Source organism: Mycotypha africana, assembly GCF_025528875.1.
Source record: "Mycotypha africana strain NRRL 2978 chromosome Unknown BDF20scaffold_3, whole genome shotgun sequence".
Taxonomy (NCBI): Eukaryota; Fungi; Mucoromycota; class Mucoromycetes; order Mucorales; family Mycotyphaceae; genus Mycotypha; species Mycotypha africana.
Window position 1 is genome coordinate 2,319,128 of NW_026515727.1, and position 27,446 is coordinate 2,346,573.

The following is a 27,446-nucleotide window of genomic DNA, read 5'->3' on the forward strand; positions in this document are numbered from 1 at the left end:
TTGTATACTCTTTCTTTCATTCTTCTCTCTACTTTTCTTCTTTTTTTTCTTATAAATACCCTAATATTTTTAAAACAAAGTAATAAAAAAAAGAAGTAGTGACTCTTTCTCCGTTTTATCATTGAATCCATTTGATTTTTCTAAAAAAAAAGTGATTTTTTCTAAAAAAGCATAGTTCCTTCTTTCCCAAAATTGTCAACGAATAAAAAAAAGAGCGTCCCAGAACATTTTTATGCCTATAAAACCAACGAGACGTGCAGCAGCACGTAGTAAGGAAAAGGAGACCGTCATACCCGTAGAGAAAGATCCTACTATTATCCATGACATAACACCACCACCACCACGCACATCCAAAAGAAGAGGAAGACCACCTAAACATTTATTATCAACCGACCATACGCCTATCCCTTCACCTTTACACACATCCATCCACGACACTGCCAAGAAACGAAGAAAAGGAAAAGAAAAGAACCCACAAGAACAAACCATGGGCAACACCTCACAAGACACTAGCCATAGCAGTCGTCGTACGCATAGTTCCAGCCAAAGAATCGAGAAAAAGAAAACATCCCATCACGATTCGTTCTACGTCGATGCAAAACAACCTTTAGACATTAAAAGACACGATCATCAGGTCGATCATCAACATCAAAGCACGCACGATACCCCAGATACTTCATCATCATCATCCATCGCTTCCGATCCAGTGTCAACGGAAGATTCTCCCGTTTCGACGACCACCCCATCATCTTCACTTACTCTTTCCTCTACTTCATTGACACCAGACACACCTACAGAAGAAGAAGAAGAAGAATACGGCACACCGTCAGAAGAGTTTGAGACAACAACGCCCTCGCCACCATCTCGAGTCGATCAACAAGAGCAACCCACATCAACATTACCAGTTGCTGTTTTTGAAAAAGTAACCGATCAAGATCAGTTTTATAATAAAGCTACTTTTTACAACGACAGTAGCGACATGGACGAAGACGACAATGACCTCATTCCTACAGAAAAACGAAATCCTATCGTCTTTAAAAGACCCAAAGATCATTTAATAAAATTCAAAGGTGAGCCTTTTATTCGCCTTTGATAAAAAGAAAAAGAAAAAAGTGTGTGTGTGTGTTCATGACTTTTTTCCGCCTGCGAATGAATGTAGAACCTACAGAACAAGAATTGATTCAAACCGTCGAATATGATATGGACGAACAAGGTAATAAAGCAAAAAGATCTGTCCAAAATGCAATCATGGATCGAATCTCATTCCTACCTATGGGTGTTGTATTTGTGGGGGGGGGTGCGGATTTTCTTTTTTAGATGCTCAATGGCTAAAAGTGTTGAACAAAGAACGTAAAAAACACAAATTAGGCCTCATCACCGCTGAATTTTTCGAGGCCATCATAGATCATATTGAAAAAGAATGGTTCAACTTGGTATGAGCTCTTTTATTGAAAAAAAAAAAAAAAAAAACAACTCTCTCCTCTCTCTTTGTCATCACTCATCCTCCCTGTGACAACTCTCTATAGGTCAAGGATTTACCCAAAAAGTCATCCGAAGAACAAGGCTTTCCTGAAGATATTCAATGTGCTGTATGCGACGATAGCGAATGCGAAAACAGTAACGCCATTGTCTTTTGCGACGGCTGCAACATTGCCGTGCATCAAGACTGCTATGGCATCCCTTACATTCCTGAAGGGCAATGGCTCTGTAGGAAATGCATGGTCTCCCCCGAACAGCCCGTGTCCTGTATCTTTTGCCCCACCGAGGGTGGTGCCTTTAAACAAACCACGGAAAATCAGTGGGGCCATCTGGTGTGTGCCATGTGGATACCGGAAGTCGGTGTAGGCAACAGTGTCTATATGGAACCCATTGATAATGTCGACAAGATACCGAAAAGTCGTTGGAAATTGACGTGTTACATTTGTAAAAAAGAAAAAGGGAAAAGCGCTTGTATTCAATGTGATAATAAACATTGTTTCACCGCTTTTCATGTCACCTGCGCAAGATGGGCTAGATTATGTATGAAGATGAAGTTGGTCCATGGCAGTACGGGTGGTAGTGGTGCTGCTGCTGCTGCTGCTGCTTCAGGTATGAGTACAGGTACGGGTATCAGCTCTGCTGCTGCCTCTTCTTTACCCAGTAGCACTACGCATAGGAATGCAGTAGCCGCAGCCAAGGGTTTGGATTTGACAACACAGTCAATGGAAAACAGTATGGGTGACCATCATGACATCGCAGCCGATAATGTGGTATTGAAAGCTTATTGCGAGAAACATACACCCAAAGACTATAAAGAAGAGGTCGATGTCGAGGCATGTGTTGCTGCAGCGCAAGCTTGGCATGCAAAGCATAAAACGTCCATGCCGCGTACAAGGTATGTAGATGAACCTGAGCAGCTAGAAACAACTCCCGAATCAGAGGAGGAGGACGATAGCGAAGGGGAATCTACAGAGGAAGAGGATGAAAGCGATGGTAAAAGGAGGCTGGGGGGAAGGAAAAAAGGAAAAGGTTTTCATCATCGTCGTCGTCGTCGGCGCCGTCATCAGCACCACCATCATCACCATCATCGTTATCGCCAGGAGAAACGCTCGAGTAGAGGCAAACGTCCTACTTCAAATCGAAAGAAAGCTGCTCTAGCCCACCGCCATCAATATGCAGCCGCCGATCACGATGGAACAGCACCGATAGCACCTCAGTACATCATTGACCATTTGGAGCATCTTGACTTTGTCAGAGCCGCCACACAACTCAAAAAGAAATCTTCCGTCATCGAGCAACTCTGTCGCTATTGGTCAATGAAACGCCAAGATCGCAGAGGTGCGCCTCTCTTGAAGCGACTTCATTTAGAACCGTGGACAGCTTCCGCCTCAGAATTGATGGAAACAGAGGTCGAAAAAGCGCACAAGGCAGCCGCCATGATTGCCCTCAGAGCAGATATCGAAAGAGTGCGATTGCTAACCGAGCAAGTGCAAAAAAGAGAAAAGCTGAAATTGGACCGTTTGAGAAAACAAAAAGCCTATCTTGACATCATACTCTATCCTCTCGAATTCATCATTCAATCTGTTCTCGAACAGCTCATCGAGTTGGATAGTAAAGAATTCTTTAGGTACCCCGTTACGCCAGATCTCGCTTCTGACTACTTTGATATCATCACTCATCCCATGTCCTTTCAAGACATTCTCGATAAATGTGACCTGCATCAGTACACAACCTTGAACGAATTTGAAAAGGATTTGGATCTGATCTGGACAAACTGTATGACCTACAATAAAACAAACACCATCTATTACAAAACCGCTCAGAAATTGCAGACCATGGCTGCCACCTTCTTGAACCAAGCGAGAAGCGATTATCAAGGGATGCCTCTGAACGAACACACCGGCTTGCTCGATATAGCCGTTGGCCGTGATTTGTTTTCCTACGGTCTTCATCATCAACAACGCCCATCGTCGAGTACCACCGTCACCGCTTCTTCCGCTTCAAGTACAACACCACTCCCCACCTCCCTAGAGGGTGACGCACCACCGCAACAACAACAACAACAACAACAACAACATTCTTCTCTCGCCCGTCGTTTTGAAGACGCCTCGACCAAAGACACTCACGAAGGGTCGCCGCCTACCTCGTCTTCGGATACCAGTAACAAAAGAACGAAAAGACGCCGTGCTCCGACTACAGATGAAGAAAACGAAAAGGGGGTTCCTACCGACGCATCTCTTTCCCCTTTAAAGAAACGACGTGTCACTCGAAATCTCTCTTTGGATAGGAATCAACGAGAATTACGTTCACGCTCTGTCACCAGGAATCAATCGAAAGCAGAAGACAAGCAAAGTACGCCGTCATCTCGCCTTAGAAGAACCCATCCATTGGATACCCAGACGTCCTCTCCTTCTGTGAGGACGACGACGAGGAGAAGTAAGCGCATGCCAACATTCGTTTCCACCTCTTCTTCAATAACAACAACGCCATTCACTTCAATCAATGATACCACTACATCCAACGATCCACAAGAGAGAAATAGAATGAGAGAGTTGAAGAAAAGACGGACGGCAGGTCCTAATGATTCAAACACCAACACAGAAAGACAACGTCCAGTAGAAGTGCAGGAGACGTTACTATCCGTTGACACTAGACCGGCGCGTAGGATGACCCGTAGCCACAGTACTCATAGTATCCCATCGAAAGAAGCAGAATCAAACAAAGACAAAGAGCAACAGATGTACGAAAAACCTACAACGAGAAGTCATAGAAAGCTCAAATTAACGCTAAAAGAGAATAACCATCAGCAGCAGCAGCAGCAGCAGCAGCAGCAGCAAGGAAAAAGTAGAATCGTAAAAGAGAAAGTAGATAGGGACAGAGATGCGGTTAAAAAAGATAACAAGACAGTCGACACACCTGTCGCCACAGCAGCATTATCGTTGTCGTCCCCGTCGTCGTCAAAACTAAAACAAAGACAAGAAAGACCTCAGCAAGAAATAAAAAGGAGGTCAACAAGGGAAAGGCAGCAGACCGACAAAAATGAAAAGAATAAAAAGACAAAAAATGTAAATGAAGACACAGAAACAGCACAACCAGCACCTTCACCATTATCATCATCCATGTTGGACTATAAAGATGGTACTATTGTGTGGGCAAAAGTGAGAGGTTTCCCTTCACACCCAGCCAAGGTAACTGAGAAAAAGGAAAAACAAGAAGGACTAAGTGACTGACCTTGATCCTTTTTTCTATGGAAAAGATTGTCGATGATACTATGAAAAAGAACAAAGTGCCTGAACACGTCATTTCTGCTAAACCTGAAACGTCTAATGAACCGCCCATCTTGGTTACATTTTATGAAGTACCCGATAACCATCGATGGGGTTGGGTCGAGAAAGAGGATGTTCAACCTTTTGGACATTTGGAGACCGATGTGGCCATGTTACAACAAGCAAAAAAATCCAAAAAACGTCCACGTATTCAAGAATCAAGAAAAGGCTATGTTCGTGCTTGTAAATTATTAAAGAAGGATCCTGTAGCGGATGCTTTGGTATTCCCTCATATGCGAAAACCGATTTGATTCTGTAAATAGTTATTTCTTTTCAGTCCTTTGAAAACATATGCTTTTGAATAATAAAGGGACGATATATACCTTGCTCTGTAAACCAAAATCTACGAATATTATCACATTTCGTCTGAAACTTGTAAGAAGGCAGAGAGCACTAGAAATACCTTTTTATTTTTTCTGTTATGCAAACTTTATCTTTTTAATTTCACAGAAAAACAATAAAAGCATAAACATGTCAGCCGACCTTTGAGAGTGGATATAAAAAAAATGCATGTCAATATTTTTTATCTTGTGTTTTTTTTTTCTTCACAAGCAATCCTCCACTAACTAAACAATGACAGTTGAACCAGAAACTTATTTGCGTACTTTACCTTCTATTCGTGAACGCTGCCAAAAAGTGTATGAAAAGGCTCAACAAGGTCAACTCCAATGCTTCGATATCCATGAAGACAAGGCTTTACCTGCCATCGTGGAGCACGTTCTCACGACAACGCAACGCCGGTTCTCGGACGTGAGTAGTGTTCCTCCTCACTCTCGTCTTCGTCATTTTGATCCTCGAGATATCGAGGGGTTGATGCAAACATGGCAAACGAACAATGTAGCCCAAATAGAACAAGCACGCCGTCTGGTCGATTTGGTGATTGTTTCCGTCTTGTTAGATGCAGGTGCGGGACAAGTATGGAAGTATAAGACCCAACGTGGTGACTATGCTGGACGGTCAGAAGGCTTGGCTATAGCTTCTTTTGATATGTTTATAGCAGGACGTTTTTCTACAAACGAGCATGTTCCTGATCAAGTCGATGGTAAAAAAGTAATTTTTTTTTTTTGGGGGGGGGGGAATGGTTTCATTCTTGATAACTCACCTCGTTGCATAGTGGGAGGTTTGAACAAGGTGACAGTGGAGCGTATGGCAGCCGATTTTCAAGTGACAGAAGAAAATCCTATGGTGGGATTAGAAGGACGCTCAAATTTATTAAAGCGTTTGGCTGCAGTGATGGACGAACAATCCATGTATTTTCCAACACAAAATCAAACTGAGACTCGTAGACCCGGGCATCTCGTTGGTAAAGTAGCTTGCATGTGTATGGGCTACCATACCCAACTCATATTATGTCGTCGTATCAAACGAAAGGGAGAGAGTTCATTTTGAGAAGGAGAGTATGAACATTAGTTAACTTTCTTGTACTCTTATTTTCCTGATAGATTATGTCCTGTCTTCTGTTGATGATGTTTCCGAACAAGGCAGTAAGAAGGCATTGCGCGTTGAAAAGATATGGGAGGCTGTGATGAGTTTAGGGGCCATGTGGCCTGCTCGTGTCCAAATCAATGGTGTCCAAATGGGCGATGTCTGGCCTTGTCCTTGCTTAACATCTGGCAACAATAGCAATGACGCTTATGAGGATTTAGTTCCTTTCCACAAATTATCGCAATGGCTAACTTATTCTTTAATAGAAGCTATTGAAACGGGTCTGAATGTCACTGTACAAGGCGTTGAGTTGTTGACAGGTTTACCTGAATACAGAAATGGCGGCTTGTTGGTTGATTATGGTTTGTTGACGTTGAAGTCTGATGAAGTTAAACGCGGTATCGCGGCAGCTGTCGATCCTGAAGCTGATGATGCTTTACCTACGTTTGAGGGATCCGACCCTGTCATTGTTGAATGGCGTGCATTGACAGTTATCTATTTAGATATCATTAAGCAAAAGGTGGAAGAGAAGCTCGGTAAGAAATTGTTGCTAGCACAGGTATTGGAGGGAGGCACCTGGACGGCTGGTAGAGAAGTGGCTGCCAAGCTGCGGCCCAAGGATGGTGGACCGCCCATCGTCATCAAGGTAATTGGGAAAGACTCGTTTTATCACGTGAATCGCAATAGAATTAGCTAAATAACTGATTCTTTTACTCTATAAATAGAGCGATGGAACTATCTTTTAAATATAGTTGGTACATCTGCATTAGAATAGCTTTGTAGTAATTAATCAGGCGCTATATCTAATGATAGAATGTAAGATTTGCATCTATCAATTTATTAAAGCAAAATACGTATAACGTGACAAAGAGCTGGCATTTCCTTTTATTTAAAAACTTGTTTGCCCCCCTAATGTAGCATTACTGTCATCTATTAAAGCGTGTAGATGACAGAATGGTATTTCAATTTATACGACAATACAAACGACTTACGGGGAGATAAGGGCAAGAAATGTGGGGTAGCATATCCTAAAAATAAGCTTTTGACTGCTCAAACCGTTCTCTTCCCCCTTTTATTTTTTTCTTGTGTGTCTTTCTCCTTCAACTTAGAATATCACTTTGCCTGTTTTTTCAGCGCTCTCTCTTGAAACGCAGAAAGGCAAAAGAAAGATTCAATAATAAGCTTAGAAGAAGAATGACATGCACAGATATTTCTGGTATAAACTTTTTTCCTTTTGTTATAACTGTATGCTCGGTCACTTTAACAAAAAAAAAAAAGCTTATAATGAAAACTCTAAATTGCTCTATCTTCATTAGGGCAAACGTGAGAGGCACAGAGTCATAAGCCCTTCTTCAAACGGTATATTGCTCATTGCATACGTTTTTACTTCTACGTACCTCCACTTTTACTGTTGTTGTTGTTGTTATTGTTGTTATTGTTATTGCGCTATTTGTGTCATTGCTAGATCCACAAAAAAACAAAACTGTACCAGGAAAAAAAGGGCTACTGCTTCGGTTCTAACTGATAAGATTTACACACCACAAAAATGTAACAGTAAAAAAAAAGGTCGCATAAATCTACTGTTGTACCAGTCTTTTCAGAAAATGTAAGCAGCTACATAAGATCGTCTTTCGTTTTTTATGCTTTCCCACCCCTTCCATCCTTGCCCCCCCCCCAGCTTACATGTCGCTTATTTTTGATCTGAACGATTGAAATCGTCCCCTTTTTGTTTCTTCTTTTCTTATTTTGTTCTCTCTTTTTTAATTGTTTGCAATTGTAAAGCAGTTTTTATAAATAGAAGTGTGATATCATGTTGGTTGACCAAAACCAATTCATTCAATCTTCAACAGCAACAGCAACAACAACGTCTACATCCAATCATCCTTTCTATTTGGATGGTCAGCAACGAGCGCCGTCCACACCCATCACCCCCACGCCACCTTCGCTTCATCCCACTGCTTACTTTGATCAGCCTAGAAGCAGTAGTAATCATCATAGTTACCATAGTCCAGCAGCTATTTTCATGAATCATCATCGCTATTATCAGAGAGATAAAGCACCCAACTCGTTTTTATTATTCAGTGCTAAAAGGCGATATGAATCACCTACTATCTCTTCTCAACAATTGATTGAAGAATGGAAAGATATGAGTAAAGAACAAAAGGCTGAATTTCAAAATCAATCGCAATGCATACAATTCACTTTGGATATAGATAAAGAAAGGCAATTGCAAGAAGAGCAGCAGCAGCAGCAGCAGCAATTGGAACATCATCTCTACTACAGCAATACGCATCACAGATCGATACCAAAAATGGTCGTTCCATCTTCTTCGTCTCTTCTCACATCAAATAATCCTACGGCTACCCTCGTCAGTCGACAGCAGCCATCCATGATTATACCCAATTATAGCGAAGAAGAAGATCATCAGCAGCAGCAGCCACACCATCGTACGATCAACCATACTACGGCCAACTACTTTACAGGCTTACACCAACAACAGAAATGTCCTTCAGAACAGCAACAATCACATTCGTATTCTCATTCACCGAACTTTATGTTTCAGCAATATCATCGTTCCTATGAACGCACATCCTTACCAGCATCTTACTCATCAGCCAACACACCTACATTACAGTACCAAGAACGTCATCCTTCTTTTATCGATACGACTCCTTCTTTATACCCAACAACCGCATTTCGTCATCCTCAGACTACAGTCACTGCATCCATAGATGCGGCGGCGGTGGCTATGAATACATCATTAGCATTTTCTACTTCATCTTCGCTTCCTGCTCCTTTCATTATGACATCTCATCCCTTATTGTCTGATACATCTTCTTCAATAAATACTACTATGACTACTACTGCAGCATCTACTGATGCTGCTGCAGCAAATGACTCTATATCGGTATCAAGACGAAGCTCTTATACCAATGTCAACGATTCAACAATAGCAGCAGTAACTTCAGTACCCCCAGTCACTCCAGTACTACCTGCCCCAACGCCTACATCCACATCATCCACAGCAACCACGGTCGAAAAGGTGAAACGTCCTCCAAATGCTTATTTACTATTCAATCGTGACATGAGACGCAAAATTCAACAAGAACAGAATGTTGCTTATCAAGGATTAACATCAGGAGAGATCAGTAAACTTATTAGTCAAAGATGGAAAGCCTTGTCTCCCGTAAAGTTCCTGCCTTTTTTTTTTTTGTTTTTTTTTTTTTTTTTTTGCCCCCAACTTTTTAACTATATATACAATTAAGAGCAATCTGTTGTTCATTGTCAATAATGGGTAATTTATTTTGAAATAGGAAGAACGCCATTATTATGTACAGGAAGAAGCAAAACTAAAGGGAAAACATAGTCAAGCCTATACTAATTTTGTATATACAAGAAGATCAAAAGCCGAAATGATGAAAAAACAGCAACAATCCTATGATCGTCATGCACCAACACTTGGTACAAAAGATACCCTTGACCAAAATACTTTAAAAGTGCATCAGCAAGATGCTAATATCACTAGTCAATCCATAGATGATAGTCCATCTGTACTATCAACAGCAACCGCATCCGCATCAATAATAACAAGCAATAATAATAATAGTAACAGTAGACAAGGAAAAAGAAAAAGTAGCCATAATAGTAGTAGCAGTCATCCAAGTCGTCATCATCATTTCATCAAAAATAAAAATAGTACGAGTAACAATGATGATTGCAGTATGACAACGACAGCAACCACTACCATCACAGCAACCAAAGCAGCAGCAGCAGCAGCAGCAGCAACAACAACAACAGCAACACCAGGTCGTGATCCACGCGGTCGTAAAAAGAAAAAAACTGATGATCATACTTTACCTAAACATCCCATGTCGGGTTACTTGCACTTTGCAAAAAAAATGAGACCTATCATGAAAAAGAAACATCCAGAGGCTAAATTGGTAGATATCAGTCGGTCGATTGGTGAACAATGGCGCGCCATGTCCTCTACAGAAATGCAACCCTGGATTGATATAGCGAATGAAGATAAAGCAAGGTATGCAAGAGAAATGAAAGAGAGGAGTCATATGTTACAGCAACAGCAATACGATGCTACTTCCAAGAAGAGAAATAATAATATTATTACCGGCACAACAAATCAGCAACAGAGTGACACTATGCAACATTTAATGACGATGAGCGAAAACCATGAACAGAGTGGTCAGCAGCTATTAATATTACAAGAGGAAGACGATCTGGATAAAAGAAGGTATTCTATGGCAACCACAGCCACCACGAGCTCAACTCATAGTCATAGTAGTCATAGTACTACTAGTAGTAGTATGGACAGTAATAGTAGTACGAATAGTTGTAGTGCGAGTGATAGTATCAGTCGTAGCCATCCTCTGTCGAATGAAAAAATGTCTTCTACTCTATTGGGAGCCGAACTGGATAATGATCTTATTGCTAAAGTCGCACAAATGGTCAACCCAACAACAACAACAACAACAACAACAACAACAAAGGATTCCATGAAGCCTTATTGAATATTTTGAGGGCATTTCCTTTTTTCCTCTCAATCATTTTTGTGTTTTTTATTATTTATGTATCTGATAATGATGACCAGGATTATATAATGTATCCTACGTTTTTCTTCCTTTCCTTTCAATATTAATATTAAGCATCTCCGGAACACTTTATCATGTTCCATATAAAATAGTAAATAGTTGTAGCAGTAATTGAATAAAGAAAAATAGGAAAAGAAAAGAATAAGCAACGCTATAATAATGTGTAAGTAAAAGTAAAGATAATTATAAAGAAATGCATATATGTGTTATATACATGTGTATAGAATAAGGATGTAAGAGAAAGACTACAGAAGGGGTATATTTTGACAAATGATAGAACAGTAGTAGTTAGATTAAGCTGGAATGGGAAGTTTTAACAAGTGTACAGCTTTTGAAGTCTATCAATAGAATGTCTACAAATAGCACATTCAGTCAATTTCATTACACATCTTTCACAATAGGCTATCATAAGGATAAGCAAAAAATCAAGTCAGAAAAAACTACATACTCCATTCTTCCGTTTTTGTAAAAGATAGTTACCATAATGACCGCAAGGTACTAAGCAATATTCAATGTTACGTGTAAAACACACTCGACACTTGTTATTCATCAATTCATCGTTTTTTTCTCGACGAATCCTCTCTTCCTCTTCCAACTTGTGTAATTTATTGCCCAAGACTTCATTCTCATTATACAGCTTCACAATGTCTTCTTCTAGATCGGAAAGGCGTTTTTGGCAACTTTTTCTTAGAAACCTTTCTTCCACTGTTTCGTTCCTACCACGATAAATGTCTGTTTGTTGCTCAGCAAATGTGTTTCTGAACTTTTCTTCCTTCATCTTGAGCATGTTCAACATGACTTCGCACTCTTTTTGTATCTGATGTATTGATAATTCATCAAGATGAGCAAGGCGATAATGACCAAGGCTACTATGACTACTTTTGCTACTGCTGCAGCTATTAGAAAATGGAGAACTCGTCGTAGCAGTAGGACTAAGAGGAGTATGGGCTGTACCCGTATTGGTGGGGGGCATGGGAGGATGGGGTATATGAAAGAGTGGATTGGGTCCAACTGGAGCAGAAGATGAGGTGTGAACTGAATGATTGCTGTAAGAAGAAGAGCTCGATGTAGAGGACGAAGAACTGAGACCGGGTTGTGGCAGTGATTGTTGTCGCTGTAATAACTTTTTTTGTTGCTGCTGCTGCTGTTTAGCCATTACATTCGTTGGTACAAAAAGCATGGTGGGCATCGACTTCTTCGGGGTATCGACTACTGCTGTCATTATGTTTGGCGTATTAACGGCAGTGGTGGCTGTAGATGGTGTTTGTGGAGGCGTAGTATAAGGTGAAGTTGTTTGTAATGGCGGTGGTGAACAATTGGAGGAACTGGATTGAGAATTGGATGGCTCTACTACATTATTAGCGGTACTAGGATAATGGAAAGTAGGCGGTACTATTTCCACTAATCCCTGCTGCTGCTGCTGCTGCTGCTGTTGCTGTGGATGACTATTTAGCGTGGATATCAGATTCAGCATGTGTCGTTCTTTCTGTTCGTTTATATACGCTTCATCGAAATGATGAGTCTCTTCCTTGAACAGTGCTTGCTTACTGTCACTCTGGTTTCCCAACTTATTGAAATAATCCTCTCTTGCTTGCTGCTTTGCAGAACAGTAAGTTTCTTGATCTACCAACGCATGCATACGCACTGAAGGTTTGTCAAAGGCCACCTCAATAGCATCCATAACAAACGCACATTTCTTGGCACCATCTACTTCGCCATTAACACAAGCAAACTGCAGCTGAACATGAAGAGGACAATTGTCTTCATCATCATCAACATCATCATCATCATCAAAAGTATGACCACGATGATGACGACCTCGACGGTGGTCTGAAGATCTATGATAGGCTTTCAAAACAACTGGTTTACCACAAAAACACAATGGTAGTTTAGCTGGTGGCTTCATAGGATAATCATTTTTGATATGAAATAAAGTACAGAAAGTATAGTTGTACAAAGGACAAGTCATGAGTTCGTCCATTTTTGAATTAATATACCTGCCCTTGGTTTGGAGATCATGTTTGATTTTATTCCAAGAGTACTCATGAACATGAAATCCACAAACAATTTCTTTTTGTAGTCTGGCGAGAGCAGGTTTAGTTGCAGTGGCAGCGCTGCTAGCAGAGCTGTTGTCAGCCATAGTGTGACTGGACAATGGTTTAATAGCGTACTGATGACATTCGAGAATGGGGCCATATTCCAATGAATAACTCTTTGAGGCAACTTTGCCACAAAAACAGATAGGAGGATCAGCAAATAGCACTTCAATTTCGTTGGGCTTAGGCTCAAAGTAAAATTCATCCTTTTTCGTATGGTAAGTATTGACTGACGAAGAAACCGAAACATCATGTTTGCTTCGAAGTCGTTCTTGAGTCATATAATCGTCCAGATCATTGTACAGTTGATTCATTTCTCTCAAAGTATCATATCGAAGATAAGCTTTTTGTCGTTCCAGATTATAAGACGTCGGGCTTTTTGACTGCTTTCGTTCTTGTCCTTTCATATCTTCGACTCTTGTAGGTGAAGAAGTAGTGCTGCTGACACTTGTATGACGCTGCTTCTGTTTCTGGTTGTCAGAGTAATTCGTTGTTGCAATAATAGAGGGTGGAGGATGCTGACGACGTATCGCTTTACTAATTTGATGATGGCCATGATTAATAGAAGAACTCCTCGACTGAGGAGGAAAGCTCTGTTTGTGTTCTGGCATTGAACGAAAAGCTGACTGTTGAGAGTTGGAAGAAGTTGCAGGACTGTTGACAAGGCGTGTGCTATTTCTCGCAGGAGCAGGTAAGTCGGGTGCTTCTTTATTAGCAAAAGCTAACCAAGGGTTGATCGTAGTAGTCGAAGACGACATTGAGTTTGACTGATCTTGCGATTGATCTGTCTTTCTTGTTTCTTCTTGAGCTGTTGTACGACTAGAGACATTATGCTTGGCGCTATCAACAGCGGAAGTATGGCTCGCTATAGATGAAGAGGAAGTTGTCCTGTAACAGACTGTATTCTTTTGATACATGAACTATTGAATGGTATTTCTTTATTGAAAAATGTTTATATATCGATGGTATAAACAAGTAAAAAATACAGTTTTAACAATGAAATGCTAAAAGGAAAGGAGAGAGTAAATTTTTTGAAATCTTAGCCTCCCTGCTTGATTTTTGTCGTCAGTTAAAGGAAGGTTCAACTTCCTGATTCGTTTATTTTGAAGCGGACAATCAAAGAGCAAAGCTACTGTTTTCTTGTATTCTTTTGGTTTTTTTTTTTTTATTTTTATTTATTTTTTGGGTTGTTTTTTTTGGTTGTTGGATAAAGAGGTAAGGGAATCTATCTGGTCTATCTTCTTACGTTATTTCTAGGTGATTCACGCTGATAAGCACTAGAGCTATTGGTATAGTAAGCCTCAATTTCATATTGCAACTCTTTGATCCTTTCACTTTGGGCTTCTAATTCTTTATGGAGTCTGTCCCTTTCAGCCAAGAGCTATCATAGTGTGTAATGTGTAATTGTTTGGCATGAGTTTTACTCTTTTCTTTGCTTTACTATCATTGATCTATCAAGTCTTTATTTTACCTGCTGTTCCCATTGACGGAAACGGTTCTCTTCGGATCTTACTTTTTCAGTGAAGCTCTTACGTAATTGCTCTTCCTCTTCCGCAAATTTGGCGTTTTCATCACGTTCCACTCTGATTATCAGATGAAACAGCCTTAGAATTTGTAGTGTTTTGACAAACTGATCAAATTTTTTTCTTACCTAGGATCTCCAAATTTACGTGTCTCCATTTGAATTTGTCGATAATTCTCATAATGGTTTTCTTCAGTGGTTGTAATCAAGTCCAACATATGGCTTCGAATCAAAACACGTCGCAACTTTATGAAATCACAGTGCTCTTCATTTTCTACCTCAGCAACGCCCCATGAGTACCCACGTCCTTTGACTTTACGACCATCAGGTGTCGTGATATCTTGAGTCGAGCCAATGACAGCAAAAGGCATAGCTGCCATGGTATCTATGTTACGCTTTAAACTATTTTCGTCGTCGCTTTCGATAGGAGCAGAATAACATTGAATATTCTGAGCAGCAATCACATCCCGTATCTATCAGTTGTATAAATATAGATATAAAGTTTGTTAAGGAATAAGGAGTTGTTAATACCAAAGAAATGAGCGAGTGATTTGCAAGGAGAGTTCCTGGTTTTTTTTTGGTTTTTTTTAACTTACATTCTGCTTAAATTTGGCTAGATTGTTGGGTGTCAGAGTATCTGCCTTAGCAATCACTGGGATGAGGTTTACGCGTGAACCAAGTCTTTTCATTACTTCAATATCCAAAGGAGATAACCTATGGACAACATCAAGAAGGTTAGACTGATTACTAATTTGACATCGGTTATAGAAACAGATTTCAATACGTACGTATGGCCAGTAGGCTTGACAAAATAAAGACAAGCATGTACTCTCATATCAATAACCCCTTTACGACAGGGTTGTTGTTCTTGTCTCATGTAATTTTCATGTTGATCATCAATAAAGTTGATGATAGGAATCCATCCATGACGGTTGTTTACATAGTCACCGAAACCAGGTGTATCAATAATCGTTAGTTTGACCTTAAACTGCCTTTCTTCCAATTCTTTTTTACAGTAAAAAAGAAAAGACTCAATGAGCTTTCGTGGCTTAACATGTCAACTCATTGGAAGGATTATGGATTATCATGGTTGATATTATACCTGCTCTGGTAATTTGAATTTGTACCGTTCTATTTGATCTGCCAGCGGTAGCAGTAGTGCTGATAGGAGCACGTTTCTTATTATAGTTCATGGGTTCTTTGATAGTAGTTGTGAAAAGAGTATTTACAAATGTCGTTTTACCAAGTCCAGATTCACCTATACATCATTTGTAGCCGTCATGTTAAAGACTGAAGTCGATCTTTTTCTCCAGATAAATCACTTACCGCACACCATGATTGTAAAGTTGGCACCATTTTTAGCTACAATTTTATGTCTTTGATTTGGTAGGTTGGCGATACCAGTAGAATCTCCTGCAAAAGTAGGATATGCTGATGTAGCAGGAGTATTGTTAGCGGCCGCCATCATTTCAGATGGCATATCTGTTTTGATATTATTATTTGTAATAGGCGATAAGACCTCCATTTCTAAACTCTAGTTTTTTATTGAAAAAAAAAAGGGTAAAAACGAAGAAATATAAAAGAAAACAGGATAATATATATGCATACTGTCTTTTGAAAACATTGAAGCTTTATATTCTGATTCAGTTTACCTAAGGAGAACAAAAAAACTGTTGCAAAAAGTCATAATTTGCATGCAAAAACTCCCAGGGGGTAAGGTGTTTGTTAATAGTGATAAGGAGATGGTTAGGAGAGGGAATTACAGAGATCTTTTCTTAACAAAAGGAGTCAAATATACACATCATGTAAGTATGAGGATGAGATGCTGAAATCATTCTAAACTGGATATACGCATCCATTTTCGACACAATTGTCGAAAATGAGCACACATTGTATAGATCACAGCTTACAGTTTGATATTACCTAAGGTGGTTGTTCACGAAGGGATTGCACGTTCTAAAGTGATTGATATGCTTTGCAAATATGTAGGCGGCACGTTTTGCTGAGCATCAAAAAAAAAAAATCCTGCACAGGGCAATTTTCTGATATGTAGTTTATCTGTGTACCCATTTGGTTTAAAAATTGTATAATAACAATCATGTTTTACAGATAATCGAATGACTGCAGTGCTTTTTTTTAGACTGAGGTTTGTCAAAAAAGGTTGGGCGGCATTTTTGATGTTGTACCTTGCTGTTTACGTAAGTTCTAGAAATATTGCTTATTCATCAACTGCTTATATATTTCTAACATCTAAGAGGCTGTAAATCAGAGATTGATATATCTCGCTTTTGATTGGCTTGCATGCGGACGTTTCAAAGATAGTGGAAGCCCTTTTCTTCTTTTTTTTTGCTTTTGGCTTTTCTGCAGGAAAAGGAACGCCTCTTCAATAAATAATGGGTGGGTGCTTGAACAAAACAAATAATTTCCCGTTTTAACTTTTTTTTTTTTGCACGTTTCTTTTTTACTTTCTTTTTGACATTTCATTTCGTTTGGAATCTCACATTTAATTATAAGAAAAAAAAGGCCAGCCTTATTGTATTGCAACTCAACGACTTGAACAAATCCATCACTGCTTATCAAATAAAAACGACAATATGCCTTACTTACCTGAACCTGCTAAAACAGACTATGACTATATTGTGATTGGTGCTGGTTCTGGTGGCCAAGCTGGTGCCAGAAGAGCCGCTTCCTACGGTGCTTCTGTCGCCATGATTGAAGCTCAAAGTGTCCTTGGTGGTACTTGTGTCAATGTCGGCTGCGTTCCTAAGAAAGTCATGTGGAACACAGCTTCTATTTTTGAGACTATTCGACAAGCTAAGGGCTACGGGTATGAATTCCCTGGTATGAACGGTGAGGTCAAGTTCAATTGGCCCTTATTGAAGAAGAAGAGAGATGCCTACATTCGTCGTTTGAACGGTATTTACGATAGAAACGCCACGAATGAAGGTATTCATGTCTATCGCGGTCATGCCAGCTTTGTGGATAAACATACTGTCAGTATAACACATGAAGACAACACTTTCGAACTGACCGGCAAACATATTTTGATCGCTACGGGAAGTGATGCCATCATCCCCAAGGTTCCTGGCGCTGAATTGGGTATTACCTCAGATGGCTTTTTCGAATTGGAAGAACAACCTAAACGCGTGGCCGTCGTCGGCACTGGTTATATTGGTGTAGAAATCGCTGGTATTTTCCACGCTTTGGGTTCTGAAGTTACCATCTTTTCTAGAACAAAACAAATCTTGAGAAAGTTTGATACAATCATTAAGGATACTCTGTTAACACACATGCAAAAGCAAGGTGTCAAGTTTGTGTTTGAGTCGAAAGTGACGGGATTAAGAAAGAGTGAAAATGGCATTGTGGTAGAGTATGAGCACACTTCCTCTGATTATGATGAAAAGGAAAGTGAAGTCGAAGTGGATTGTGTGCTTTGGGCTGTAGGTAGAAGTGCCACAACCCAAAATCTGAATTTAAGCGCTGCTGGTGTCAAGTTGAATGATAGACAGCAAATTGAAGTTGATGAATACCAAAATACTACCACAAAGAACATTTACGCCTTGGGCGATGTCATCGGTAAAGCTGAATTAACGCCAGGTAAGCGCACGCATTCCTTATCAGGGATCATGGAGGAGAGTCTTTATTGTAGGGGGATTTTTTGTACTCATTCATAGGAGTCCTCGTTTTTCTTGTGGACTATAGTTGCCATTGCTGCTTCTAGGAAACTAAGTGATCGTCTTTTCGGTGGCTCTGAATTCGCTACATCACACTTGGACTATGACAACATTCCTACTGTTGTCTTTGCTCACCCCACCATTGGTACAGTGGGTTTGACAGAAGAACAAGCACGCGAGAAATATGGTGATGAGAATCTCAAGATCTATAAGAGTCGATTTACAAATATGTATTTTAGTGTCCTCGAAGAACATGAAAAGGAACCCACAGCTTACAAATTAATCTGTGCTGGACCTGAGCAAAAGGTGGTCGGTCTTCATATTATTGGTAGAGGAAGTGATGAGATCTTGCAAGGTTTTGGTGTCGCTATCAAGATGGGTGCCACTAAGGCAGACTTTGATAGCTGTGTTGCTATTCATCCCACCTCTGCTGAGGAATTAGTTACTTTGCGTTAACATGGCACACGATTTTGTAAAACATAACCCATTGTAAATTTTTATTAACTGTTAGGATACAATCTTCTTGTTTGCTTCAATAAATGTTGAACTTTCAACTGAACTTGTTCAAGCTAAATCATAGGTTGTATAACAGCTTGATGAATGCAAGGGTTCAGGGAGGGGTATCTCTCGTTCTTTCTGTCTTATGAAGTGGTTTCATTTGTTATTTTTGCTTAAAACGTTTCCCCTTTTATACGTAGTTTTTGGCCTTAGTCTTTGTGTAATTTCTGTTTAACATCAGCCAAGGAGGTATCCAAGCTTTTATCCATCACTTCTTTCACCAAGACGCCCTTTGTATTGAACCAAGTAGTGATATTGGTCTCTACTTCGTTTGCCACTGATTTACTAGTTGCCTTGTCTTGATATGTAAACGTAAGCTGATACATCGGTGAATGTTTTTTTATCTTTCCTGTGACACTTAATGTGCCAATTGCCTAAGGATTTTTAACAATACATGATTTCATTCAGTTCTTTCTGTCTATCTGATTTTCTATTTTATCATTGCTGTACCTTTCCGTCGACTATTTGAGTACCACGAAAGATTTCATTCTTTTCAACGAAAAGCGAGTAAGTAAATAGAAGAGCCTGAAGAACCCAGAACACAATGACAGCCACTGTTGTCACGTTCAAAGCTTCCCTAAAACTCGTTTTGTATTCATAATAAAATGCACCAGCAGCAACGATGCATGACGCGTATCCTAACGCCAATTTGATATCTGTGTGACGGTAGGACTGCTTGAAATTCTGTTCCTTGCTAAAATACTATTTTTTCGACATGGAAGTATTAGTTAACAGCACTAGTAGAGAACATTTATGAAACCAGCATGGAAAGATGTAGGAAACTTGGGCCTTACTCTTGAAATTTCGTCATCTACAGCATTTTTCAATTGAGTCAAATCGTACTTATTAGAAACTTCAATAGGCTCGTTAGAGCTGTCTATAATTGAGTGCGTTTTAGGTGATGAGTGACCTTTCTGTTTAGCAAAAGAATGTTGTCCAAAATAGTCTTAACTTACCGTCAAGAGTTGGTTGTGACATTACGTTGAGATGAGTAAAAGGTCAGTGGCAAAAAAAGAAAAATAAAGGGGCAGACAAAATAGGAATTAAAATACAGTTTTTATGGTTTCCTATTTGGATACAATTTCACTTCTTTTTAAACAAACCAAAGATTTTTAATCAGATCACTTGCAGCTCTTTCTAGACAAAATTTTCAAACCATATCCGGTTTCTCGCGTTTCTATTATTCAAAGTTTTCTTATAAGGAAGAGGTTCTCTTAAACGGGGAAAAGATCCCTTCGTTTTCGTATTTCGCATCTTTTGTAACTTTCAGCCCTATTCATGTACAAACGTTTTATTATATAGAAAAGTAGGTCTGTGAATCAGCTTAAAAAAAGAATTTAACTGGTCGCTCAGACACATTAGAAGCATTAGACATCGCTGTGGCTGTAATATACTTGTTTGCAAAACTTGTAAGATACAATAGAACCGCGATGTCAATGCAGCAAAAAAAAAAGCATAATGGCCCTCAGCATTTTGATATAGAAAGACAACATCTTGGTCCTTTTTGTATTATCGCCAGAACGAAACCTGGCTCAATTTTTGCAAGTAAACGATATGACAGCTCTGTCTAAACCCGAAGATAATGCAGACAAACAGCTTTAGTTGCTTGAGCTTTTGCCATGTCACGAATAACTCTAGACAAAAGATTTCCCCATTCACTTACTTTACGATACAGGTTGGAACGATAGACTAGTACTTCTCATGGCAAGTTCATATGGCAAAGGATAGAGATTAAATCATTAAGTTTTATTAGATAGAAATGAAGTATAAGAAGTATTACGTGATAGTGCGGAGAGTTATTTGCCAGTATAGGAAAGATAGTATGTATATAAGTGTTCGAAATGTCTCATCAAGATGATGACGATAATAATCGATGAAATAAATAAAAATTAAAAAGATATTAGACTACAGGAAAGGGGAGGTTTGGTATTTTTAAGGGCAGTTTTCAGCAACTTGTCCAATACAAGTGGCAACAACCGCGTTACCACTCACACCAACAATCTTGAATACAGCTTGGATTAAAGCAGAAATACCTTGACCAGCAATTAGACCACCAGAGACACTATACATCAAATCATCATAGGCGGCAGAATCGATTCGCTTCCAAATCTTACCAGCAACCCAACCGATAAACATGGAAAGAGGAACTTCAGGTGATGTGTTAATCATGGCAATACCGATAGCACTGATAGAGGGGAAATAACGATGGTACTTTTTAGGGATGAAGAAATGACGAACAAGAGGAATGACAACTGCAGCAACTGCACAAACCACAGTAGCAATAACACTGCCTCTGCTCAAAGGATCGCCACCGCCTGTTAGCAACAAGGTGACATTTTGCCAGGCGACAACAGCAACCAAACCGAATACACAGTCTTGGGCTTCAATGTTGGGATCAATAATACAAGGATAAGCATCAGCAAAGATAATGAAAAGACCCACAGCCATACCAATCGCGAAGAAAGAAGCAACGAATTGAGCCAAGAATTGAGAACGGGGAGAGGCACCCACCAGTTGGCCAGTCTTCAGATCACCTACCATGTCAACAGCTTGAGATGCGGCAGAAGCAGACACATTACCAGCTTGCAAGTTATTCTTCATGACTTGTTCAAGGCTATGAGCAGGCATTTTGGCAAATACCAATTGAGACATTTTACCAATAGAACCTGTGGGATTAATATCTGTCTCACCAGAGGCTTGAATACCGACAAAAGACAAGAGGAAACCCAAAATAACTGCAATCAATGACTGATAGACGGGCATGCCAAAGTATTCACCCATAATAGCACAAGTAAAGATGACAGAAAGAACAGTACCGCCAACCCACCACCATGCAGGGATCAATTGGTCTTCAGTAAAGATTTCATCTTCGTCCCTTTCAGAGTTGTATCGATTGTTCTGTTCGTCAGTCAAAGTGGTACGGAGCACAACACGTCGGAAAAAGTTGACACCACGCATGAAGGCCAGTCGAAGCTCAACGACGCCACCCTTGATACCACGCCATAATGAATCGTAATGAATGAAGAGTTCGGTGAAAGCAGAGAGCGCCATGAGTGCAATACCGGGCCACAAAAAGAAACGGTTGGTGGTGTCACCAGCGGCTTTGAAACCCATGGGAGCAACAAAGGTACCATTCGCCACTAAACAAGGACCAATAATACCGTAGACAATAACGGAACTGATGAAGAAGGAAAAGACTGTATTGCCAGGTGTCATAAGACCTGCACCAAAGAAGGGGAAATCAAAGCGGAAATACCAGCCCCAAACAGCATCAGCGCTCATCATTGGGGCATAATTGGCAGCACTACCAATGTAGTAAAGAATATGAACTATGCAACGTGAAAAAGAAAAATGTCAGCCTGCAATAATCCCATATATGTCATCCCTTTCATCCAATCAACCCTTCTTTTTTTTTTTTTTTTTGTTGCACACAAATTAATGTTGCATAAACCTTTGTAGATTAACTTACGTGAGTCCAAGAAGGGTAACCAGTAAGAGATCAAAGTCCAAAGAAAGGTAAGCATAAAGAAAACACCCATCCATTTCGCTTTCTTCATTGCGTTCTTTTCACCTTCGATAGATTCGTGAAGAGAAAGGATGGTAATAGCGGCAGCACGGGGAGTAGGAAAAGTTAAATCTTGTTTAACGACAAAGTGACTACGAAGGGGGACAGAGAAGAAAAGACCATAGAAAGCACAAGATATAGTGAAGAGCAAAAGAGCGACAGCATCTTCACGAGGTGTTTTCATCAAGCCTAGTTTGTACATAGCAGGAATACCAGATACAAAACCAGCAGAAAGACCGCCAGCAGTCGTTGCTGCTGATTGAGCAGAGCAGTTTTCGGCAGCACCAAAGTAGCCACCACCCCACTTGGGAGGGAGGACTCTAGACAATGGTTTGAGGGCGGCGAAAGAGAAAATGGCACCAAAGAGAGAGGCACCAAATGTCCAACCAATCTTTAAACCAAGATATGTGTTTGATGCAGCTGATAAGTTTTTTGAAAAGAAGGGGGTCGTGTTAGTTTGGTTATTCTTCGTTGTCTAATAAGCGAACCATGAAATTTTGTCACATAGTATATCTTTTCAACTTACCAACTAAACATCCAAGTAACGAACCAACGATAGTTGCACGCCATGTGAAATGAAATTCTTCTATGACAGGATGCGATTGTGATCGGCTGTCTACGATGCTATGCTTTTCTGATGTCTCAAATTCATATTCTTTTTTTTCAATCTCTGCATGCTCGTTGTAGGTTGCCGGAACATTCAGTTCGTACTTCTCTTCCACCACTTTTTCTCCTGCTGTCATTATTATGTTTTTGACCGTTTTCTTTTTGTTAGTTTTGTGTGTAGCTATAAAGTCCTTGAACGAAATTGATATGTTGATAAATGGAAGGAGATAAAATGTGAAGTGGGAATAAGAAAAAGAAGAGTAATAAGATGAATGATACTTTTCAATTCGTCTTTATAGGAAAATTCGATCCCTAGTTATCTTTGACATGATGATTATTTCTTTTTTTCTTTTTTTTTTTTTTCGTGCGTGTGTTCTATTTTTTTGTTAAACAATCAATGCTTTTCAAGCATGTGATCAATATCTGAAGCCCATTACCAAACAGATACGAACATAGAAGAATTAAGCTTTTCGCACAAGTGTAGATTAGTGGTGCTTCAATCCAAAGTAAAACATATTCAAATCGCGTGAGTCAATATCGAAAATGGGAATAAAAGAAACTGCAAGAAAGTTCTTGTATTACGAGCAAAAGTGCTTTGGTTCCTTCGTCGTTCATTGACAACCCGATTGAGGAAATTCTTTCTTAAAAAGGTCGTCTGCATCGTCTTCAAATTGTGGATGAGCGGTTTGTATTATCATTTGCACTTTGTAAGACCCTATCAATTTCCAAATACAGATAGAAGAGAAAAGCGCATCAAAGAAGGCAGAACCCTGGCATCTGGATCTGTTGTGGTGAGGCGACTGTAAGATAGACTAACAAATACATCCATAATCATATTCCATAATACTAACGCTGCAATTCGGTATGTAATGTACCTCTTTTAAAGGCACTTTTCAACAATAGACAGTAGTAGGAAAATCCTTGATAGGTAGAACCGAGTGATGTGGGTATCATGACGTTGTAGTTATCATTTATTCGGAAACCAAAACCCATCTAAGTTGTAGTACGCCTGGATGTTCTGGTGTTTCTTTACCTTCTTTCGACTCTCTGCTGACAAACAGACTCTGAATAGCTGATCTTCAACAATTATGTACATTTTTCCTGTCCATTGGTCTTTGTTTATTTCAGATTCATTACCGGACAGTTCTAATAGAAAAAAAACCAAAAAAAAAAAACCAACCTAGTGCACATATCTGATGGATTGCGACAAACATGCGTTACAATTACTTTTAACACAACATAATAAGCTCATTTTATTAACGAACTATTGGCAGATCTGTAGAACATATATAAGAGAATACCCTTTTTCTGATCCGACTTTTCGAAACTGTGAAAGACAGATGGTAATACTTAGAATCTGTGTAGTACAAACAAGTTTAAACGGCAACTCTTTTTCAGGTCAAAGATTCCAAATATGTCTACACCCTAGTTCATGCCAAATGCTGTTTAACCACGGTACCAGTAGTGGTTGCAAGCCGCAACATGCAACTTTTTGTCTGGATATAGGCATATATCCGCTAAAGATAGTCTTTAGATGCAAGATTGTGATATACTACCTTTATTTGAATCTTGAGAATCTGCCCTCTATGATAATGCCGTTGAAAGTGACATCTTGAACAGATTGTCCAGTGAGGAATGCAATTCGGAAGAATTGCTACAGGACATTAAGCTGTACAAAACGCTAATTACCTTCATTACAAAAATGAACATTGACGACGATCAGTTGTTATGTGTATAAGCAGCACCCACGTTCGTCCTACATCTTAAAACGGTTTTATCCGTAAAAACCTTTCTAAAACATCAGAAGACATGATGCTATAATACGTGGGATACTACTGTTTGCATAACCAAGGCTCTAATAAGTATGAGTACAAGATCATCCACTGTAAAAAAAAAACGCGTGTTTAGAAAGGTCCTCAATTGCCATTCGCTATACAATTATACTTCTATCTGCACGAAAAAATGGTATGTTAGTGCTCTTGCAAGACATGTCTCGTTACATTTGTGAGGAGACAAACAAAGAAAAAAGGGATAAACGTCTTAAAATGATATAGGAAAATTTCTTGGTTGCATGATAGGAAAATGATATTAGTTAGTCTCAGTCACTCGACAGCAGTGTTAATTGAAGCATGTCCGAAAGCGTATGTTTTTAACTAGAAATGAAGAGTTAACCACAATTGATACCATGGTTCCCAATACTTCATCATGTAATAAAAGCTATCAAATAAGCCGCCACTTTTTTTATCGACGTGATCTACATCATTTATGATCATAAACTTAGCTATATCTCCCTCGTGACAGTGAACTTTGGTGGCACGCTGAAGTGTGGTTTACCTTTAGAAAGAAAAAAAAAAAAAGATTGACTTAGGGACATACGCCCAGGGGTATTATCATTGTGCTCATTAAATAGTGAATGAAAAAAAGCAGATGCTGAATATATGAGATACTGTATCTTTGTTGATGAGGTAGGCTTTGGTTCGCAGTTAAGGGTGATTTGGTCAAAGGTTGGTATCATTATTTGCATATCACATTTGGCCAATTCAATTTCTTTAGAGTTAAGACAAGCAATATATGCTGGATACCAAAGACGTGATTCATAGAAACAGAGAAACCATAATAGAAAATCTTCAGCCTACCTCTTAAGAGAAGAGTATTGTACAGCTCCAGTCGAGGAGACGGCTTTATTGTGTAGAAGAATTCAACATGACTCTTTAGTAGTTGAAGCAATAGATCGACGGTAGATATAATTGAGGCTGAAGTAAGGATAAATTAGTTATAACAGGAAATCCAGTCGACAAACAAGATTATTTTACACTGCTTATTATTGAATATTGTAAAACAGTTGCAGTTAAAGATTTCAAGGCTGGAAAAAGTGTGTAAAACCTATTGACCTTTCTCATTCTGAACATAGAGGCTAATTTTGTTAGGTAAGCAACATACATACAGTTCTCCTTGCCAACTAGGAAGCTCAACTCTTCCTATTATCGCAGCTTTTTTTCCAAATTAAATACACACTCAAGGGTAAGCTTATGTTGTATTATGTAGAAAAGTTAATTCAACACAATTTTGTTCAACACGATAAATAGCTGATTATCATCATTGATCATACAGTACTGGAAATCAGCTTGTGTTTGAAAAGCCTAGACAAAAGCATTCCTTTAGGTAATCATCATTAATCACATGCTCAAGTACGGTTTAACGGAAAAAGGGGCATGTATGAGATCTATTTTGAAAGTCCTGCAAAGCGAACAGGCAACATTGTACCCTCACCTTTTTTCTATTACATAATTTACTGAACAAAAGTCAAGATTAGAAATATAAATTGTGAGTCTGTGCATAACGATACGCCAAAAGGCTGTTATAGTATATTGCTAATTTTGGAAGAACCTGTATGTTACGCTCTAACGTGATTGCCAGCCATTTAGTTTATATCACTATTTTCATCTAATAAGCTTCATACACTTTTTTAAGCTTTGGCATATTCGATGAATAGTTGCGATAAGTGTTGATACCAGATTGTTATACTAAAGGTTTAAAGTTACAAAAATATCATTTGTAGTGGATTGTTGACATGAGAATAGAAGACTTCCAATTATTCGCTTAGACAACGTTCTCGTAAATGTGCCAGCAACGAGTCATATTCTTTACAACTAATAGACCAGTCTCAGTTGCTTGACCTCTGAAAAGTTGTTTTACTTGGTTTTAAAAACTCTCTCACTTCTCACTTCCTTTTTCATTTAACTAATGAACTGTTCTGTTTGTGTTCTGTACTGTTTAGTAAAAGGTATCTTAAAATGGATAATATACAGCTCTACCAATTTGTTCATAAAAAAAACCAAGTGAGAATGTTTCTTGGAGTGCTGATCACTTGCAAATCTCACAAAAATATTAGCATTGTCTGTAAAAAAACTGATTAACGCTTGTACAGGGTGCCCGCCAACAAGCTTTTCTTCCCCATCAGAAAAGCATGGAAAGATACAGACATTCCAAATATGATTCAATTCGAATCAGCAACGTGAAAGAAAGTATTACAGCATAGCTTTTACCATACACACTCAACGAGGATAAAAATTGTTAACTGTCCATAAATACTTTGTCAATTTTGTTAATGTTCTAAATAGTAATTTGCCCTTTCAAGTAGTGTAATGTTGCATCTGAGTTGTATAATAGCAAACGTTGTTAAGCAATAGAAAGAATCTCTTTGGCTCATAAAAGAAGAATGTACAGAGACAATAAGCTTCCATTAGTATATAATAGCAATGCAAGATAAAATACGAATAGTCATTCATATTAAATGGCGCTGATTGTTGAGCTTTTTCAGTAATCAACCATCATGATTACATACAGTATATCATTTATCCAATTCTCCAAATTGCTAAAAGGAAAAATGGGTTATACATTTTTTATCACATTTTCAACATCTTTTAATACAAGACTATACATACCCAAGGCTGGTATAATAGAAGATAAAGCCATATGAAAGTTTATTATATTCTTCAGCTTTGTAATCTGTCTCAACATGAAATTATTTTCTTGGAAAAACGAAAAACAATCATGAAAAACGTATAACTTTCAGATGACAACTGAA

At 39.1% G+C, this 27,446-nt stretch overlaps 8 protein-coding genes across 8 annotated transcripts; 4 read left to right on the forward strand and 4 right to left on the reverse strand.

Moving 5' to 3' along the window:
• Nucleotides 1–19: 19 nt before the first annotated feature.
• On the forward strand, nt 20–4,903 carry BDF20DRAFT_407260 (uncharacterized protein). The gene is made up of 4 exons (XM_053075388.1): nt 20–1,070; nt 1,160–1,213; nt 1,318–1,433; nt 1,527–4,903. Exons 1-4 carry the CDS (start codon nt 233–235, stop codon nt 4,707–4,709), a joined length of 4,191 nt encoding a protein of 1,396 aa, XP_052938553.1. The 5' UTR covers nt 20–232; the 3' UTR covers nt 4,710–4,903.
• Nucleotides 4,904–5,359: 456 nt separating this feature from the next.
• Nucleotides 5,360–7,352, forward strand: BDF20DRAFT_861575 (uncharacterized protein). Its single transcript, XM_053080585.1, has 4 exons — nt 5,360–5,847; nt 5,920–6,108; nt 6,248–6,876; nt 6,956–7,352. Exons 1-4 carry the CDS (start codon nt 5,379–5,381, stop codon nt 6,974–6,976), a joined length of 1,308 nt encoding a protein of 435 aa, XP_052938554.1. The 5' UTR covers nt 5,360–5,378; the 3' UTR covers nt 6,977–7,352.
• Nucleotides 7,353–9,938: 2,586 nt separating this feature from the next.
• BDF20DRAFT_861579 (uncharacterized protein) lies at nt 9,939–10,775 on the forward strand. Its single transcript, XM_053080586.1, has one exon. It carries the CDS (start codon nt 9,953–9,955, stop codon nt 10,754–10,756), a length of 804 nt encoding a protein of 267 aa, XP_052938555.1. The 5' UTR covers nt 9,939–9,952; the 3' UTR covers nt 10,757–10,775.
• A 178-nt stretch (nt 10,776–10,953) lies between these two features.
• On the reverse strand, nt 10,954–13,285 carry BDF20DRAFT_407339 (uncharacterized protein). The gene is made up of 3 exons (XM_053075390.1): nt 12,835–13,285; nt 11,318–12,697; nt 10,954–11,239 (listed from the first exon to the last, which is right to left on the reverse strand). Exons 1-3 carry the CDS (start codon nt 13,184–13,186, stop codon nt 11,151–11,153), a joined length of 1,821 nt encoding a protein of 606 aa, XP_052938556.1. The 5' UTR covers nt 13,187–13,285; the 3' UTR covers nt 10,954–11,150.
• A 692-nt stretch (nt 13,286–13,977) lies between these two features.
• On the reverse strand, nt 13,978–16,013 carry BDF20DRAFT_861586 (Septin-domain-containing protein). Its single transcript, XM_053080587.1, has 7 exons — nt 15,782–16,013; nt 15,558–15,713; nt 15,244–15,460; nt 15,052–15,169; nt 14,585–14,928; nt 14,405–14,516; nt 13,978–14,314 (listed from the first exon to the last, which is right to left on the reverse strand). Exons 1-7 carry the CDS (start codon nt 15,978–15,980, stop codon nt 14,168–14,170), a joined length of 1,293 nt encoding a protein of 430 aa, XP_052938557.1. The 5' UTR covers nt 15,981–16,013; the 3' UTR covers nt 13,978–14,167.
• A 1,036-nt stretch (nt 16,014–17,049) lies between these two features.
• Nucleotides 17,050–18,585, forward strand: BDF20DRAFT_816302 (glutathione-disulfide reductase; the record flags this gene model as incomplete). The annotated part of the gene is made up of 2 exons (XM_053077141.1): nt 17,050–18,052; nt 18,158–18,585. The coding sequence occupies 2 exons, from the start codon at nt 17,050–17,052 to the stop codon at nt 18,583–18,585; spliced, it is 1,431 nt and encodes a 476-aa protein (XP_052938558.1).
• On the reverse strand, nt 18,518–19,769 carry BDF20DRAFT_407331 (signal peptidase complex subunit 2). Its single transcript, XM_053075389.1, has 4 exons — nt 19,644–19,769; nt 19,482–19,540; nt 19,138–19,389; nt 18,518–19,061 (listed from the first exon to the last, which is right to left on the reverse strand). The coding sequence occupies exons 1-4, from the start codon at nt 19,663–19,665 to the stop codon at nt 18,837–18,839; spliced, it is 558 nt and encodes a 185-aa protein (XP_052938559.1). The 5' UTR covers nt 19,666–19,769; the 3' UTR covers nt 18,518–18,836.
• A 682-nt stretch (nt 19,770–20,451) lies between these two features.
• Nucleotides 20,452–23,098, reverse strand: BDF20DRAFT_972363 (OPT oligopeptide transporter protein-domain-containing protein). The gene is made up of 3 exons (XM_053085040.1): nt 22,779–23,098; nt 22,157–22,672; nt 20,452–22,016 (listed from the first exon to the last, which is right to left on the reverse strand). The coding sequence occupies exons 1-3, from the start codon at nt 22,993–22,995 to the stop codon at nt 20,620–20,622; spliced, it is 2,130 nt and encodes a 709-aa protein (XP_052938560.1). The 5' UTR covers nt 22,996–23,098; the 3' UTR covers nt 20,452–20,619.
• Nucleotides 23,099–27,446: the final 4,348 nt, after the last annotated feature.

Excerpts from the sequence above, each read along its gene's own strand:
- BDF20DRAFT_861579 (XM_053080586.1), top strand. The coding sequence starts at position 9,953 with ATGACAACGACAGCAACCACTACCATCACAGCAACCAAAGCAGCAGCA.
- BDF20DRAFT_861575 (XM_053080585.1), top strand. The coding sequence starts at position 5,379 with ATGACAGTTGAACCAGAAACTTATTTGCGTACTTTACCTTCTATTCGT. Across the intron at positions 6,109-6,247 it reads TAGACCCGGGCATCTCGTTG|ATTATGTCCTGTCTTCTGTT; the intron begins GTAAAGTAGCTT and ends TTTTCCTGATAG. Across the intron at positions 6,877-6,955 it reads GACCGCCCATCGTCATCAAG|AGCGATGGAACTATCTTTTA; the intron begins GTAATTGGGAAA and ends CTCTATAAATAG.
- BDF20DRAFT_407331 (XM_053075389.1), bottom strand. The coding sequence starts at position 19,665 with ATGTCACAACCAACTCTTGACG. Across the intron at positions 19,541-19,643 it reads GTCACAACCAACTCTTGACG|TTTCTAATAAGTACGATTTG; the intron begins GTAAGTTAAGAC and ends AGCCTATTGAAG. Across the intron at positions 19,390-19,481 it reads TAGATGACGAAATTTCAAGA|TATTTTAGCAAGGAACAGAA; the intron begins GTAAGGCCCAAG and ends TCGAAAAAATAG.
- BDF20DRAFT_972363 (XM_053085040.1), bottom strand. The coding sequence starts at position 22,995 with ATGACAGCAGGAGAAAAAGTGGTGGAAGAGAAGTACGAACTGAATGTT. Across the intron at positions 22,673-22,778 it reads GTTACTTGGATGTTTAGTTG|CTGCATCAAACACATATCTT; the intron begins GTAAGTTGAAAA and ends AAAACTTATCAG. Across the intron at positions 22,017-22,156 it reads GTTACCCTTCTTGGACTCAC|TTCATATTCTTTACTACATT; the intron begins GTAAGTTAATCT and ends CACGTTGCATAG.
- BDF20DRAFT_861586 (XM_053080587.1), bottom strand. The coding sequence starts at position 15,980 with ATGGAGGTCTTATCGCCTATTACAAATAATAATATCAAAACAGATATG. Across the intron at positions 14,929-15,051 it reads TAGCCAAATTTAAGCAGAAT|ATACGGGATGTGATTGCTGC; the intron begins GTAAGTTAAAAA and ends TACAACTGATAG. Across the intron at positions 14,517-14,584 it reads CGTAAATTTGGAGATCCTAG|AGTGGAACGTGATGAAAACG; the intron begins GTAAGAAAAAAA and ends TCTGATAATCAG.
- BDF20DRAFT_407260 (XM_053075388.1), top strand. The coding sequence starts at position 233 with ATGCCTATAAAACCAACGAGACGTGCAGCAGCACGTAGTAAGGAAAAG. Across the intron at positions 1,214-1,317 it reads ATATGATATGGACGAACAAG|ATGCTCAATGGCTAAAAGTG; the intron begins GTAATAAAGCAA and ends TTTCTTTTTTAG. Across the intron at positions 1,434-1,526 it reads AAAAAGAATGGTTCAACTTG|GTCAAGGATTTACCCAAAAA; the intron begins GTATGAGCTCTT and ends AACTCTCTATAG.
- BDF20DRAFT_407339 (XM_053075390.1), bottom strand. The coding sequence starts at position 13,186 with ATGATGTTTCGGTTTCTTCGTCAGTCAATACTTACCATACGAAAAAGG. Across the intron at positions 12,698-12,834 it reads GATCTCCAAACCAAGGGCAG|TTGTTTTGAAAGCCTATCAT; the intron begins GTATATTAATTC and ends GTGGTAAACCAG. Across the intron at positions 11,240-11,317 it reads AGTACCTTGCGGTCATTATG|CCTATTGTGAAAGATGTGTA; the intron begins GTAACTATCTTT and ends TCCTTATGATAG.